The 18,354-nt window shown below is 44.2% G+C and overlaps 1 protein-coding gene and 1 pseudogene across 1 annotated transcript; both read left to right on the top strand.

Moving 5' to 3' along the window:
* The first annotated feature begins 7,083 nt into the window (after positions 1-7,083).
* Positions 7,084-10,760, top strand: LOC147992323 (uncharacterized; annotated as a pseudogene).
* A 2,433-nt stretch (positions 10,761-13,193) lies between these two features.
* Positions 13,194-14,062, top strand: LOC147992322 (B3 domain-containing protein Os03g0212300-like). The gene is made up of 3 exons (XM_087529298.1): positions 13,194-13,256; positions 13,328-13,614; positions 13,798-14,062. The coding sequence occupies exons 1-3, from the start codon at positions 13,194-13,196 to the stop codon at positions 14,060-14,062; spliced, it is 615 nt and encodes a 204-aa protein (XP_087385424.1).
* The last annotated feature ends 4,292 nt before the right edge of the window (positions 14,063-18,354 follow it).

The raw sequence follows: 18,354 nt of genomic DNA, 5'->3' as shown, positions 1-18,354 counted from the left end.
AATTAAACAGAAAAAACACAACCAAACAGAGGCTAGATAAACTATTTATTACTAAACAGGAGCAAAATCAAGGAATAAAAAATAAAATTGGGTTGCCTCCCAACAAGCGCTATCGTTTAACGCCCCTAGCTAGGCATAACAAGCAAGAATAGATCTAGGTATTGCCATCTTTGGTGGGCAGTTCTTCAATGAGGCATCTACCATCTTTAGGAATTTCTTTCTTTTTATTAATTATCAAACTTTTAGGCACAAGATCGAAAAATTCATTTGTAACAAATGGTTCCTTAATTATAGCAAAAAGATTGGGATGAATACTTATAGATTTGAGATCCACATTTTCCTTACTAGAGGATTCACCCTTATTTTTAGGAACATACATAAGCTTGGCAATTTTAGCGGGAGGACTTGGAGTATTATTTACGGAAGAAAAAGCGGTTCCCAAGTTGCTGAAAATACCCTCAAGTTTATCGATCCTAGTGGAATCGTGATTTATTTTCTCATTAACTATGGGTTCCTTTTCTTTAATATTTTTCAAAGTAACCCCTACTTTAGATCCATATTGAGAGATTCGGCTGTGGATCTTTTTATCCAAATTTTCAATTAATTCTATGGTAGCAACCTTATTTTCAATAATTTCAAGCCTTTGCATTACATGCTCCAAAGTTAATATAGTTCCATTAACCAAGAGAGGGGATGAGCCAAATAAATCTAACATAGTATTATAAGAATCAAAAGTATGGCTACCCAAAAAGTTCCCTCCGGTAATAGTATCAAGAACATAATGGTGCCAAGGAGTAATGCCTACATAAAAATTGCGAAGGAGAACGGAAGTAGATTGCTTCCTAGTAGATCTATTTTGAGCATTGCAAATTCTATACCAAGCATCTTTTAGATTTTCACCCTCCCTTTGCTTAAAATTTAGAATTTCATTCTCGGGAGACAACAGAGAAGATAAGGGACTAGCCATAACGACAAGCAAACGAACTAACACACAAGCAAACAAAAAGCAAACAGGCAAAAAGAGGCAAATAGAGAAAGAGAGGGAGGATAGAGAGATGGTGAATAAAACGGCAAGGATGAAGTGGGGGAGAGGGAAACGAGAGGCAAATGGCAAATAATGTAATGTGGGAGATAAGGGTATGTGATGGGTACTTGGTATGTTGACTTTTGCGTAGACCTCCCCGGCAACGGCGCTAGAAATCCTTCTTGCTACCTCTTGAGCACTGCGTTGGTTTTCTCCGAAGAGGAAGGGATGATGCAGCAAAGTAGCGTAAGTATTTCCCTCAGTTTTTGAGAACCAAGGTATCAATCCAGTAGGAGGCTACGCGCGAGTCCCTCGTACCTGCACAAAACAAATAAATCCTCGCAACCAACGCAAATAGGGGTTGTCAATCCCTATAAGGCCACTTACGAGAGTGATATCTGATAGATATGATAAGATAATATTTTTGGTATTTTTATGATAATGATGCAAAGTAAAATAAAGGCAAAGTAAATAGCAAAGGGAATAACTAAGTAGTAGGAGATTAATATGATGAATATAGACCCGGGGCCATAGGTTTCACTAGTGCACTACTAGGGAAAAGGCTAGCAGCAGCGCGGGTTTTAGGCCTATCAGCAGCGCGGGTACCCGCGCTACCAACAAGGCGCTACAGCTAACTCTTAGTAGTAGCGCTGCCTGTACCCACGCTACCACTATTGACTATAGCAGCAGCGCTTTTCAGGAACGCCTGCTATTACTTAGTTGTAGCGATTTCCCGGTCCAGCACTACTGTTATATCTTTCACCATTTCCCCATTCCGGCTTCGATAAACTGCAATTTCCAGATACTAGGTACTACTAGATATCAATTTCATAAAGCATTATAGGTACTAGGTAGTACTCCCTCGGTTCGAAATTACTCGTCGTGGTTTTAGTTCAAATTTGAACTCAAACCACGACGAGTAATTTGGAACCGAGGGAGTACTAGATAACAATTTCATATATACTCAACATGCATCCTCAAGCAGTACAAGGTGACATCGACGACAATCATCATATTTAGTTCTAGATGATATCGACGACGATCATCATATGTAGTTCTACATGATATCGACGACGATCATCATATGTAGTTCTAGATGATATAGCCACATACACATATGTAGTTCTAGATGATATCGACGACGATCATCATCCTCAAGCCTGGGCGGTGGGTGTTCCTGATAGTAATTAGGATGGCCTGTCCAGCACGAAGATTCTTGCCAACGAGGAATCTCTTCCACCCAACCGAGTTCAAGTGTGTGCGACCATATGTTCCCATGCGGTAAGTACATGTGGTGACGGAGCCCCTTGCGGTAAGGCGTAGTCCAACTGAGCCTTCTTCATCAGGCTCGATACCACAACTCACAGATAGGTTCTTTGGCAATCTCTGAATAAGAAAAACATATCAATTAATAAATAGCCTAAGCATGTGATCAGACTCTACACTAAAGTATATCATCGACTAGATTTGTAAGTATAACAATACAGCGTGTATATATCATCAAATTACTACATGCACTACGTATAACATACCATTTCATGCCGATCGACCATGGTACTTGTCAGGCGGGTCACGAATGGCACCCCGACAAAGTCATCACGTGGCGGAATTATGTCCCATAGGTTGCACACCTCCTCCTCGCTCAGCCTCATTCTTTGAGCTATGATGGCTTCATGAAGTGGGTTCTCATCATCTTCATTGAGTGGGTCCTCATTATCTTCATCATCTTCGTCATCTTCCACCAGGTTGATATAAATGACAACCAGCTTGGGTCTTTCTGCTCTGAAGGAGAATCTGATCAACTCACCACCAGTAAGACGCATGTGAGCGAGGAAACGGGCCCATCCATCTCCTCCAATCTGTGACATATTGCGTCCTTTCTCGACCTCCATAGTGTACGGCCCCCCAGGAGCATCAAATGTCATAGTGTCTCCTGTCAGCTTGTTGAATTTCAACCTCACATTGCATGGGACGATCTGTGTAAGAAAAGCAAAATGACACAATGCAGTAATTCCAACACTAAAAATAAAATAGTTGTTACATTTCATCTAATTTCTTACCGCCGCATGACGAAAACTCGGATGGAAGTAGATGCTGAACAGCTTGCCAGTTGCAAGGCTGCTGGCGCACCTTGACTTGCACAGTCGACATAGTGGTGCTGGTGGTGGCGCCATTTTACTAAATCAACTAAATCAAAATGTTCTAAATCAACTAGCCTACTAAATCAACTAAATCAACTAGCCTACTAAATAAACTAAATCAAAATGTTCTAAATCAACTAAATCATATCAACTAAATCGACTAAATCATATCAACTAAATCGACTAAATCAACTAGCATACTAAATCAACTAGCATACTAAATCCACTAGCATACTAAATCAACTAAATCAAAATGTTACATATGAAAGCCTACTAAATCAAAATGTATCAGGGAGGAGGGACAAGGAGGGGCGACTCGAGGAGGGAGAAGATAGTAGGACGGAGGAGGAAGGCGGAGCGAGGTGGGGCTGGCCGGCGGCGAGTGGAGGGAGGACGGATCGAGGAGGAAGGCGGAGCGAGGAGGGGGCGGCCAGCGGCGAGTGGAGGGAGGACGGAGGAGGATGAGGCGACAGCGGCGCAGATCGGGGGAGGGGCGACGGGGGAGGACCAGCGGTGCGGGGGGTGAGGAGGAGACCGCGAGTGTGTGTGAGTGTGATCTATGGATGAGGCTAGAGATCTGTAGTTAATTTAGCAGTAGCGATTATTGCCTGAATGCGCTGCTGCTACGTTACGTAGCAGTAGTGCTGTCTATTTTAACGCGCTGCTGCTATAACTGGCCTCGCGGCGGCGTCGTTTCAGCAGTAGCTCCGCTTGGAGTGCATGCGCTACTGTTAAACTTGTTTCAGCAGCGAGTTTCCACATCCCGCGCTACTGCTACTTACCAGCAGCGCCTGATTTAATAGTGCGCTGCTGGTAAGATTCTATGTATAGGCTTTTCCCTAGTAGAGGTGGCTTCTCTCGAGAGCATAAGTATTCTACGGTGGGTGAACAAATTACTGTTGAGCAATTAACAGAATTGAGCATAGTTATGAGAATATCTAGGTATGATCATGTATATAGGCATCACGTCCGAGACAAGTAGACCGACTCCTGCCTGCATCTACTACTATTACTCCACTCATCGACCGCTATCCAGCATGCATCTAGAGTATTAAGTTAAAAACAGACTAACGCCATAAGCAAGATGACATGATGTAGAGGGATAGACTCATGCAATATGAATAAAACCCCATCTTGTTATCCTCGATGGCAACAATACAATACGTGCCTTGCTGCCCCTACTGTCACTGGGAAAGGACACCGCAAGATTGAATCCAAAGCTAAGCACTTCTCCCATTGCAAGAAAGATCAATCTAGTAGGCCAAACCAAACTGATAATTCGAAGAGACTTGCAAAGATAACCAATCATACATAAAAGAATTCAGAGAAGATTCAAATTTTATTCATAGATAGACTTGATCATAAACCCACAATTCATCGATCTCAACAAACACACCGCAAAAAGAAGATTACATCAAATAGTTCTCCACAAGAGAGGGGGAGAACATTGTATTGAGATCCAAAAAGAGAGAAGAAGCCATCTAGCTACTAACTATGGACCCGTAGGTCTGAGGTAAACTACTCACACTTCATCGGAGGGGCTATGGTATTGATGTAGAAGCCCTCCGTGATCGATGCCCCCTCCGACGGAGCTCCGGAACAGGCCCCAAGATGGGATCTCGTGGATACAGAAAGTTGCGGCGGTGGAATTAGGTTTTTGGCTCCGTCTCTGATCGTTTGGGGGTACGTAGGTATATATAGGAGGAAGGAGTACGTCGTTGGAGCAACAGGGGGCCCATGAGGGTGGAGGGCACGCCTGGGGGGGGGGGGGTAGGCGTGCCCCCTACCTCATGGCCTCCTCTTTTCTTTCTTGACGTAGGGTCCAAGTCTCCCGGATCATAATATTCCTAAAAATCACGTTCCCGAAGGTTTCATTCTGTTTGGACTCCGTTTGATATTCCTTTTCTTCGAAACCCTAAAACAGGCAAAAAACATCAATTCCGGGCTGGGCCTCCGGTTAATAGGTTAGTCCCAAAAATAATATAAAAGTGGATAATAAAGCCTAATAATGTCCAAAACAGTAGATAATATAGCATGGAGCAATCAAAAATTATAGATACGTTGGAGACGTATCAGGGGCGGCCCCCACCCAATTCGGATTGGGCTTGGGGGGGGGGCGCCCTCCACCTGGCCGCCTCCTCCTCTCTCCCACTAAGGCCCAATAAGGCCCATTGACTCCCCGGGGGGTTCCGGTAACCCCTCGGTACTCCGGTAAATGCCCGAACTCATCCGGAACCATTCCGATGTCCAAACATAGCCTTCCAATATATCGATCTTTATGTCTCGACCATTTCAAGACTCCTCGTCATGTCCGTGATCACATCCGGGACTCCAAACTACCTTTGGTACATCAAAACACATAAACTCATAATACCGATCGTCATCGAACGTTAAGCGTGCGGACCCTACGAGTTCGAGAACTATGTAGACATGACCGAGACTCATCTCCGATCAATAACCAATAGCAGAACCTAGATGCTCATATTGGTCCCTACATATTCTACGAAGATCTTTATCGGTCAAACCGCATAACAACAATGTTGTTCCCTTTTTCATCGGTATGTTACTTGCCCGAGATTCGATCGTTGCTATCTCAATACCTAGTTCAATCTCGTTCCCGACAAGTCTCTTTACTCGTTCCATAATGCATCATCCCGCTACTAACTCATTAGTCACATTGCTTGCAAGGCTTACAGTGATGTGCATTATCGAGAGGGCCCAGAGATACCTCTCCGATACACGGAGTGACAAATCCTAATCTTGATCTATGCCAACTCAACAAACACCATTGGAGACACCTGTAGAGCATCTTTATAGTCACCCAGTTACGTTGTGACGTTTGATAGCACACTAAGTGTTCCTCCGGTATTCGGGAGTTGCATAATCTCAGTCATAGGAACATGTATACACTACAAGAAATATGTCAACTTATGACCTTCTGTCAGTGACCCTCGAAGAATTGGTCATAAATTTATGACCATTTTAGACCAATTGGTCAAAAGCTGTCTGGGGGCTCTAAACCCTAAACCATAACGACCATTTTGGTCAGAAAGGTCATAATTTCATTAGAGGAAATGGTCGTAAAGCTAGTAGCATTGTCCACTGCCTCATGCCTAGCTGATAACGACCAATATAAAATGGTCACTACGCTTGAGTTTGAATGAATTATGATGATTAGGCAGCCACCTCAGTAACCTCGCTTATGTGTCACTATCTAGGTGTCATTTTTGCTTGAGTTTTAATATTCAATAGACAGACGGGGCACACACTGACAGGCGGGACCCATTTGACAGGTGAGGCTGAGCGCTTAATTCGCCCAAAAAAGATGCACGAGGCGGGACTCGAACCCACGACCTCGCGCTTGGTTTGCTCGCATGCTACCGCTGGGCTAGAGAGGTGACCTCGCCCACGGCCTCGCGGCGGAGGCGGGGCAGCGGAGTTGGGGCGGGGCCGGCAGGGGGCGGAGGCGAGGCAAGGCGTGGAGGCGGGGGCCAGCAGGGGCGTAGGCGACCGACGGTGGTGGGGGCTCGCCAAGCATGGGGGACTCGCCACCGCCGCAAGCACACCTCCCGGTATGCACCCCTCACCTCTTCCCCCCTCTCCTCTCTCGTTACCCGAGCAGTGGGAGATGGATTTTAGTCAGATGTTCTTCAGCATAGATGAATTTTGTTGATGCACTGTTAGTAGTTAGGAGATAGCTTGCTTGTTTGGTAGATAATGCATAGATGAATTTTCTTGATGTGCTGTTAGGAATTGTTCAGCTTGTTTGTTAAGAATTCTTCAGGCCTTGTGGTTAGGCAATTAGCATATAAAATTTTCTGGAATTTTAGCTTCCATTACTTCCATCCATTTTCATTAATTAATGTTGATGCACTTAGATTGATTTGCTAAGTTGCAACAATTTGTTGTCTTTGGCAGATGGACAGAAGCTGGATTAGAGAAGGAGTTAGAAAGTTTTCGAAAGAACATATGAAAGGAGTTGATGATTTCATGGCATTTGTTCGGGCAAATTTTTCCAACGATGCTCACATTCTTTGCCCATGTTGTGAATGCCTCAACCGTCCAAGAATGGCTCAGGAAGAGTGGAAGATCATCTGCTTCTTAATGGGATGTCCAGCACATATGATAGATGGATATATCATGGAGAACCTTTAGACAGACAACCTCAACATTTTGAAGCTGATACAGAGGCCCCTCATATGATGGGTGGTGGTGATGCTATCATTGATTTCATGGAAAAGGTTTTGCGAGATAATGCTGTTTTGGAGGAAGAGGATGGGCATGAAGATGATAGGATTCCTGACCTATTGAAGGATTTGTACGATGCTGAAGATCGTGCTGATGGACAGAAATCGTTGTTTGCTGAGGTGTTAGAGGAGGCAAAGCGCGCAGCTCATGAAGGGGGTAAATTTTCAAGATTTACCTTCACCGTGAAGTTACTCCACATCAAGTCTTTCTACCGGATTAGCAATGCCACATTCAACGCAATACTCCGTCTTTTGAGCTTGCAATTCCCTGATAGTTGTGTTCCCAGATCTTATGATGAAGCAATGAGCATAATCCGCAGGCTGGGGTTAGGTTATGTGTCAATACATGTGTGCCCAAATAACTGTGTCTTGTTTCGGAATGATTTAGCAAAGCATGACAACTGTCCAAAATGCAATGCATCTAGGTGGAAAGATGCTGATGGGAAGAAGTCAATACCGGAGAAGGTACTGAGGCACTTTCCCTTGATACCAAGGCTGCAGCGGATGTTCATCTGGAAGAAATCATCGCGTGAGGTACAGTGGCACAAGCTGAAGCGGCAACCTGTGGACAATGAGCTGAGCCATCCAGCGGATGGAGAGGCATGGAAAGAGTTTGACCGTATACATTTAGATTTTGCTGCAGATCCAAGGAACATAAAACTTGGCATTGCCACAGATGGGTTTAATCCGTTTGGGAACATGAGCATGTCTTATAGCATGTGGCCAGTTTTTGTGGTGCCGTACAACCTGCCACCATGGGCATGCATGGATCAGTCCAACTTCATGATGTCATTGCTTATCCTGGGTCCAGATTCTCCAGGAAAGGATTTTGATGTCTTTATGGAGCCCCTCATAGAAGAACTGCTCCATCTCTGGACTGGTGTACCTACATACGATGCCTTGAGTCCGGAAGAAAAGTTCAATCTACGTGCTGCGATCATATGGTCCATCCATGATTTCCCGGCTCTGTACACTCTGTCTGGGAGGATCACAGCGGGTTATCAGGTTTGTGTCCATTGTGACAAAGACCCTTGCTCAAAGAGAATAAGGAGCAAGATCTGCTATATTGGGCACCGCCGCTTTCTTCCCCGAAACCATCGCTGGCGAAGAAGCAAAGATTTTAATGGTGAGAATGAAACCCGTGACAAGCCAGCTGAATTCACTAAAGAAGAGATGGAGCGACAACTTGAAAAGGTGAAAGATGTGAGACCAGGAAAGCTGGCGAAGAAAAGAAAGCGTGAGGAAGGTCAATGTTGGGACCGGAGGTCTTGTTTGTGGGACCTGCCATACTGGGCTGATATGAAATTAAGGCATAATCTCGATGTAATGCACATTGAGAAAAACATATGCGAGAATCTACCAGGGACGTTTCTGAACATTGAAGGGAAGACAAAGGACACAGTTAGTTCTAGGCTTGATTTGGAGGACATGGGCATAAGAGAAGATTTGCATCTACAGCACAATGAAGATGAAGATTCATTTGAAATTCCACGAGCATGGTATACAATGAATAAGGAACAAAAGCTTGCATTCTGTGAATTCCTAAGAGCGGTGAAATTTCCAGATGGTTATGCTGCTAAACTAGCAAAGTGTGTTACTTCTGATGGTTTCAAGCTTTCAGTACTGAAAACCCATGATTATCACATCCTCCTCCAAAGGATTTTACCGGCGGGCCTCCGAGGAATCATGCACAAGGATATATATGAAGCGGTTGCTGAGCTGGGAAATTTCTTTAGAGAACTATGCTGCAAAACCCCCAAGTTAACTGTCCTGGAAGGACTTGAAAAAGAAATCCCAATTATTCTTTGCAAGCTCGAGAAGATTTTCCCTCCAGCTTTCTTCACCGTGATGGTCCATTTGGCGGTGCACTTACCCAAATAGGCAATGCTTAGAGGCCCTGTGCAATACGGTTGGATGTACCCAATCGAAAGAAGGCTGCTTACTTGTAAGCGTTATGTGCGAAACATGGCAAGACCTGAAGGTTCTATTGCTGAAGCATATGTTGTTGACGAGTGCTTGAAAAGTAAGCAACCTGATGTCTCTGTTTGCTCTAGATACTTTGGTGATGTGGAAACAAGATGGAACCGGCCAGGCAGAAATAGAGAGCGGTCTGATTCGCAAAGTGGTGATGTCTCTGTTTTCAACCATGGTGTGAACTTTCTTGGAGCCTCACAATACTTGGAGGCTGGTGATGAGTATGACAAGATGGTTTTGTTTGTGCTCAGCAATTGCGCTGAGGTTCTACCATATATCGAGTACATTATATCTTGTGCACTCATTATATATATATTTTTTGCTTGGGTTGGCACCAGCCTAATGTTTTAATTCACATGTTTTGTTGGCACTGCAGGAAATGCAAGGAAGAGTTAAATCAGGAAGAAAGCAATATCAATGTTGATAAAAGGGTTGCCAAGGTGTTTGCTAAGTGGTTTAAGAATCATGTGAGATCTTTAGCCACATGTTTTATGTTTTCTGTGTTATTCACCCATTGTTAAATACCATTGTTTGCTAAATGGTTTATTTGTGCAGATTGGAAAGTTGCATGATGAGAAGAAGGTCAGTGATGATCTATTTGCTTTGGCATGCTTACCGGATGAGCGAGTGAGAGTGTATTCAGCATGCATTGCTGACGATGTCCGGTACCACACCGTTGACCGCGAGGAAAAAAGGAAGACACAGAATAGTGGAATCGTCACTGAGGGGTCACATGATGGTGAGATCATTGACTTCTATGGTCAGTTGAGAAGCATCATAGAGTTGCAGTACAACTCTAGTGGAGGCATCCATTGCTCGGTTGTCTTATTTCGCTGTGACTGGTTTGAGCTTGGTAGCAAGAAGAGGAGAGACTCTTTTGTCAAATATGATGGCCACTTCAAAAGCATCAACACTGCAAGGTGCTGGTATAAGAGTGATCCCTTTATTCTAACAACACAAGCAACAATGGTGTTTTATCTGCCAGGCACTCTTTTGCATGGAAAATGGTGAGTTGTGCAAAACTTTCAGCACAGACACTTGTGGAGTGTGACTGAAACTGAAGTGGAAAAGGGCCCCGGTGATGGTGGACTAACATACCAAGATGATGACTCTACGGAAGTTCCGTTGCAAGCTGATGATGAATCTATGGAAGTTCTGGTGCAAAGCAGAGTGCGAAGGGACCGGGAACGTGTGATCGTTGGTGCTGCAACAGTTGAAGGCATCAAGAAAAGAAGAAAGGTGGTAGAGGATGGACATGAAAGCGATGATGAGGAAAACCGGACTGATCATACTATGCTGCAATATTGTAGTGATGATGAGGAAAACAGGAGTGGGCATAGAGTTCCTTGTTTTCGTATCGACGACGATGAGTAGCGAATGGACTGGCAAAGATAAATACTATTACTTAATGTTCTTTGTTTTGGTATCTATGGGACTGGTGACCTGATGTGATCAATCTTCTCTCCAGGTAGAAAAATCCTTGAAGATTCTAGGAGCAAAATGATGATCCTGATGGTTGTAGCAAGATGATGATCCTGATGGTTGTAGCAAAATGATGATCCTGATGGTTATAGCAATAGTGATGTAGTTATCCTCATTCACAGTGCTTTAAGATTCCAGCAGCAAAATTGAGATGTTATGCTTGCTGTTTTGACCTGAATTGAGATGTTATTGTAGCTGTTATGCTTGCTGTCAAAATGTTATCTTGTAATGCAAAAGATTGCAAAATGATCATACAGAAGATTTTTTGAACATCTTTAGTTCAAGTTTTGGTCAGAATGTTGTCTTGTAGTTGTTGTGATCATTTAGTAGTTGTGATCATCTTGTAATTATTTTGGTCAGAATGTTGTCTTGTAGATGCTATTTTAACTGAATTTTGGTCAGAACTGAAGATGCTATTTTAACTGAATTTTGCTTCAACTGAACCCATTTCATTGTGAGCAAAAAAATATGCGCCAGCGGGGACTCGAACCCACGACCGTGCGCTTGTTTCACTATGTTTCTACCACTGGGCTAGGACGAGGCTATTAGTCTTCCACTCTATGCCAACCTTTTTGAATATATCAAACTAGTCAAGTATGAAGCACACACCTCACTGACAAGTGGGCCACTCGACCCACTCGCTGACAAGTGGGCCATTTTGCTATTGTACCCAAGCTACCAAAAATATGCACGTGGCCAAAAAATATGCGCGTGCGGGGGTTCGAACCCACGACCGTGCGCTTATTTCATTGTGTTTCGACCACTGGGCTAGGAAGAGGCTGTTGGTTTTGTAATCTATGCCCACCCTTTTTAATATATCAAACCAGTCACGTAGCAAACACCGAACTCGCTGATAAGTGGACCCGCTCCCTCTCTTTTCCCCACTTCTCCCCACTTCTCCTCACCACTTGACCCGCTCCTCCTCTCCATCGACGGCGCCGCCCACCGCTGCCGGCTCCTTCCTCTCCCACCGCCGGCCTCCCCACCGCCGCCGGCTCCTTCCTCTCCCACCGCCGCCGACTCCTTCCTCTCTCTCTTTCCTGGTTGGATTAGTTTTCTGCTACTGGTTAGATTAGGGTTCTTGCCGTCGCCTAGATTGGATTAGATTAGATAGGGATTGGATTAGATTAGGGTTTGATTTGGTTAGGGTTTGATTGGGACTGCATTAGATTAGATTAGGGTTGGATTATTAGGGATTGGATTATGTTTCCTCACAGATGTTCTTTAATAGATAGATGCTCCTTTCCAGCTAATATAGCATTGGAGGTGAGTTATTACTATGGCTTGTTTTAACCAGTGTTGTCCAGGTCCTTCATCATCCAGTGTTGTCGTCATAGCAGGGCTTCATTGTCCATTTGTACATATGAACTGCATTTGTACAGTAGTTAATTCTCTTAAGATAAGTTGTAATGCATGTTTGTCCTTGGGTGTATCTGGCATATTCTGAATATTAAGTGAAAAAGAAGCTTGTCTCTGTACACATTGTTGTTTCTTTTGCCTAGAATCATGGGCTGTGGTCTCTGAATTTTTTTTGTGGAATTCTGTATGGTTTATTTTGACGATCAAGAGATGAATGCCAAAGCATGTTGGATGCTGCTAGTTTTATCTTGAAAAACTGGAGGCATCACAAACAAATGGATGTGTTGTTGCATTGAAGCAACTGGCAAGAGGATTATATTGAGGCAGTGAGACACTAGTGTGTTCTAATTTGTTTTTCTTTTTGTAATGTTTTACCCAAGTGGCTAAGCACTGCTATGTAGGTGTACAAATACAATGTGATCATGCTAAGCACTGCTATGTTGGTGCTTATGTTCTGATGTGTACAAATACAATTCTATCAAGGTGTTTGCACTGCTAAGATTTTCTTGGTCTCTTGTTTTTTCTGTTTTGATGTTATATTCATAGAAGTTTGCATATGTGTGCATCATGTAATGTGGTCATGCTAGCTCAAATGATCATAATCTATTGATGATGCATGAAGTATTTCCTGCTATAATTTTCTTTAGTCACACTGTTGTTTTGCTGTGCTTGATAAACCTGAGACTTCTTTCTATTGTAATATTGAAACTGTTGTTTTGCTGTACACTATTGGTCCATTTATAATAGATATGGTTCTGGTCAATTATAGTAGATATGGTTCTGGTCAATTTATATTGCTGTGTTCTGGTCAATTTATAGTAGATTTTAGTGTTGTTGCTGTTGGTGGTCACCTGATGATGTTGCTGTTGCTGTTGATGTTGATGTGCTTATTTTAGTGTTAGTTTACTATGCTATTGATGTTGATGTGCTTGTTTAATTTACAATGCTGCTTTTCAGATAAGTGAGATGGCTGGCTTGGAAGGTTTCGAGTTCTTCGAGATCGTAATTGAGAAATCTTGCAGTAGGCAGGTATGTTTATCATCACTCTGCTATCTAGTGCTTGATTGCCACAATTAACCACTGCTTGACCCTTGCTGCAGAGGCTGCCTGACAAGTTTGCGAAGATGCTCGCTGGCCGTGAGCCCCACAAAGTGAAGCTGCGGGAGGCCGGCAGCGGGCTTCACAGGCTGTGGGAAGTGTTGGTGGTGTTTGATGGTGAAGGCCACATGTACCTAGGGCCCGGCTGGGAGCATTTCGCCCGCGCCCATGAGCTACAGCTCGGGTACTTCCTTGTCTTCTGCTACGACGGCGACGCCATGTTCACCGTGAAGATGTTCGACAACACCATGTGCCACATGTACTACCAGCACGACGACGATGCCAGTAAGCTCTCTGCCTCTCTTCTTCCTGTCCTTTTGGCTTCCTCTACCTGCACGACGACAACACCATGTTCACACTTTGTTGCATTTGGCCAGGCAATGGGAGCAGCAGCAGGGATGACGAGGAGCAGAGCGGGGATGACGACGAGGAGCAGAGCGGGGATGACGAGCAGAGCGGGGATGACGAGGAGCAGAGCGGGGATGACGAGGAGCAGAGCGGGGATGACGAGGAGCGGCCTATTCTGGCTGACGACGAACATGCTATGGTGGTGGCTGACGACGACCCTGCTATGGTGGTGGCGGATGACGACCTTGCTATGGTGGTGGTGGACGACGACCTTGCTATGGTGGTGGCAGACGACGACCTCGCGATGGTGGTGGCGGACGACGACCTCGCGATGGTGGCGGCGCCTGCAATCCCATAGCTTGGCGACAGGACCATGCCAATTGTGGTAGAGGAGTACATCTGCGTTGGGATTCGCCACTCTGAGCGCATCAGGTTGATGAAGGAGAAGAAGGAGTGAAGGTGTTAAGAAGGTGTTCAGCATGTTAGGTTTAAGCTTGTTAGTGTAATATAAACATGTCAATGTTAAGTATGTCAGGTTTAATTTTGTGCATGCTCATGGATGCTATATGACAGTGTCATCTAAACAAGTCATGTTTTTAACAATGAATATTTAGTTTGGTAATTGATGGGAATTGAAATTTTTTATGCATGCTCATGGATGAAAGATAAAATTATGGGTTTTTGTGCATGCTCATGTATGAAACAATATAAGTTCCATTTTTTGAATGCTAAAAACATGACTCAAACCCTAGCCACGGACGACCGCCGTGACTAAATCCGCCGGTTTTTGAAAACACCGTAAAAATTCAAAGGGTGTGTCTAGGGCACATCTAGATGTGCTCTAGTTATTGCACATCTAAGTGAGTGAATCAAGCATAAAGAGAAAAGAAAAACGAAAAACGAAAATATCCACACGAATCTCGATGTAAGATCAATGCCATAGGACTTAGATGTGCAATACTTATGGCACATCTAGATGTGCTTTAGCAAAACTAAAATTCAAAAACCGTTTTTCATTTTTTGAATGCAAAAGACATGCGTTTTTCGTGAAGCGGCTACAAGGAGGGGCACCCCAAACGGCGCCATTCCATGTCTATCTCAAAGTAGAGCCTATTTTACGGACGGTCGCCAAAAAACATGCATTTCTGACCCTCGTAGCTACTCCCGGCAATTCGGACCACCTTCGGCCGATTCAGCTGGAACCGGCTGGAATTTGAACTGCGGGTCCTCCATAGCTTGCCCGTTATTTTCACTAAAAATGCTTTTTAGCTTCACAGGTAGGCATTTCATCACAGAATCGACAACAGATTTGCACGGCTCAAACCCTAGCCACGGACGGTCGCCGCGATGAAATCGACCGGTTTTTGAAAACACCGTAAAAAATTCAAAAAAAATCAAAAAAATGGGAGACCTCCGCATCACATCATCAAATGTGGCCTACCAACTAGCAAAAATACTAAACTTGCAATACCGGCGTTTTCTTGAAGAAGTGTTCTCAAAAACGACCTACCATGAACGAAGATTCATGGCTTTCAAGCCAAACTAGCAATGATATGGCCGCATCCGTTGAATAGTTTCTGATAATATGCCCAAATTGGGCGCATGCCTCCGTCTTGTGATGGCAAACAATGTTGCCAAAGCGAGGTTCCAACTTGTTTAACAAAAAAACCGTTTTTCATTTTTTGAATGCAAAAGACATGCGTTTTTCATGAAGCGGCTACAAGGAGGGGCACCCCAAACGGTGCCATTCCATGTCTATCTCAAAGTAGACCCTATTTTACGGACGGTCGCCAAAAAGCATGCATTTCTGACCCTCGTAGCTACTCCCGGCAATTCGGACCACCTTCGGCCGATTCAGCTGGAACCGGCTGGAATTTGAACTGCGGGTCCTCCATAGCTTGCCCGTTATTTTCACTAAAAATGCTTTTTAGCTTCACAGGTAGGCATTTTATCACAGAATCGACAACAGATTTGCACGGCTCAAACCCTAGCCACGGACGGCCGCCACGACGAAATCGGCCAGTTTTTGAAAACACCGTAAAAAATTCAAAAAAAATCAAAAAATGGGAGACCTCCGCGTCACATCATCAAATGTGGCCTACCAACTAGCAAAAATACTAAACTTGCAATACCGGTGTTTTCTTGAGCTACTCGGTATGATTTTAACCATGATTTCTACAAAGTTTACAAAAAAACCCTATTTTTTTCTACACCCAAACCCAAAAGGATTTCCCTCCCACACCAAAATTTTCCCTCCACCAAAATTTCCCTCTCCCAAAATTTCCCTCCACTCCCTCTCCCACTACCAGGCGGGTCCCACCACTCCCTCTCCCACTAACACGCGGGATCCCCTTCCCTCCCCTCCCAAAATTTCCCCATTCCCCTCCCCTCCCAAAATTTCCCCATTCCCCTCCCCTCTCCCCGACGAACCCTAGCTTCTCCCTCCCCGAGCCGCCCCGCCGACGACCACTCCCTCCCCTGCTCCGTGCCGCCCCGCCGCCCGTCCTCTGCTCCGCCCCTCCATTCCCCACCTGGCAGCCCTGACGAATCCCCCCTCCCCTCTCCCCACCCTGCAACCTTAGCCCCTCCTCCTCTGCTCCGCCCCGCCCCGCTCTGCTCCCCGACGACGAATCGCCGCTCCACTCCTCTACATCGACGACGGTGGTGACAAGAGGGTAGATGCGAGTGACGACTGCGACAGGAGCCACCGCTGCATCATCTACAACATGACGACAGGTACTCCCCTCGTTAGGGTTAGGATTTTCTGGTGGTTCGGTGGATCTCATGGTGCATCTTCTAGGGTTAGGATCTCATGGTGCATCTTCTAGGGTTAGGATCTCCTGATGGTTAGGGTTAGGATCTCTTGGTGGTTAGGGTTCTTCTTCATGGGGATGGGGATGGGGATGGATTCATGGGGTTAGGATTCATGGGATGATATCCTTCTTGTTCATGGGGTTAGGGTTCATGTCGTTGGTAATGTGATTTTGAGATGGGGATGGATTCATGGGGTTAGGGTTTTGTGGGGAGGTGGTTCTTTAATCTAGATTTTGTATGCTCTATTTTGATTTTGCATCCCTGTCAATGTCGTTGCTTGATGTTTTGTGTTGTCATGTGGATGCCCTGTGGCAGCTCATCCATGGCCTTGTTTGTCATGCAGGTCATTGAGCAGTATCAGGAGGAGGAGCTCAAGCACAGCTACCACAAAAGCAGGTTTTTGTCCATCTCCATCTCCCTCTGCTGCCAATCCTTGTTATGGTTTGTTAATCTTTACTTGTCGTGTATTACTTCAGAGCCATTTGCTTTGTTAATCCTTGTTATGCTTTGTTAATCTGTAGTCATAGCGATTTGCTTGCTTGATGACATTGAAGTTGATGTCTGTAAGAGGTCGTTTGTAGCCATACTAATAGTTAACATGATGTAGTAGTTTTCTCCTTGGAATCCCTAGCAGGTACTAAAGTTTTGGATTATATTGCATATTCCTTCAAAATTTACTTGGCTAGTTTAGTGCCACCTCTTGAGTTAAATAAGAACCTGGAGTAAGCTATTGTGCTGTAATTGTTGTGCCATTGTGTGAAGTATTGATATCCATTTGCATCTTCGTAGAAATGGCTACATGTTCTTTGAGAAATCTTCCTTTGAAGCCTTCTCCCTGTTTTGTATTTGCTAGAACAAGGATGTTATTCTTTTTGGGTGTTCGATTTGTTTTGCTTGCTGTGGCACTCTGTTATTTGTTCTTGATTATGGTCGCCACTAAATCTAAAGCTCTGTAGTTGTTGTTCCCATGCTATCTAGGGTTTGTAGGTTCCCATTCATGTTTGGTTTCTATCTTGTGAGCTCCTGCCATGCTTTGGTTTACATATAGAAAGCTTTTTGCTCACTGTACTGCTAGAGTAGTTCATGTAGGTGTGATATATGCTCTCTGGGTTGGTCTAGTTAATTCATGGTGTTCATTACTAAATGATTAAGTCCATCTGCCATTACTGTGAGCTATACTAATACTAGCACGAGACATTGCCATTCCTGCGAGCTATACTAATACTAAATGATTAAGTCCATCTGCCATTCATGGTGTACCTGATAGTGTTGTCACAGTACCAATCATATACTGTAGACCATTGTGCTATACTAATACTAGCACGAGACATTGTCAGATTTACCACATGATGTATATGTGATCATGTGGGGACCGGGGAAGGAAAGAGAGCGTGGGGTGGGCTCTATCAGCAGTACATGCTTAATTAGGGTTTCCATCAGCAGTACTTGCTAGTATTAGTATAACTTGGAGAAGAAGCTACTTTCTTGCTTATTAATTAGGGTTTGTATCAATAGTACTTGCTTGCTTCTCTTCAATTTCCTTCATTGCTTGCTTGTTTCTATCAGTAGCACTTTGCTTGCTTGCTTGTATTAGTAGCACTTATGCACTTTGCTTACTTGCTACTAGTGTACATGCATGCTTGTTTAGTGCACTTACATGTTTTCTTAATTAATAACACTAGATCACTGTATTGTTTATCCATCAAGTTTGTTTCACATGTATTACATGTATGTGCATGATGGTCCAAATGCTTTCCTTTATTGATACAAGTGCATCATTTTACTTTATCCCTGTTGTATCTGATTGTTGTTTATTTTATTTTGCAAGCACCACCTCAAGATCATACATGGCAAGGAGGACAAGGTC

This window comes from Triticum urartu, chromosome 1A (genome assembly GCF_056163025.1).
Source record: "Triticum urartu cultivar PI428250 chromosome 1A, HENAU_Tu73, whole genome shotgun sequence".
NCBI lineage: Eukaryota > Viridiplantae > Streptophyta > Magnoliopsida > Poales > Poaceae > Triticum > Triticum urartu.
This window is presented reverse-complemented; position numbering and strand designations above follow the sequence as displayed.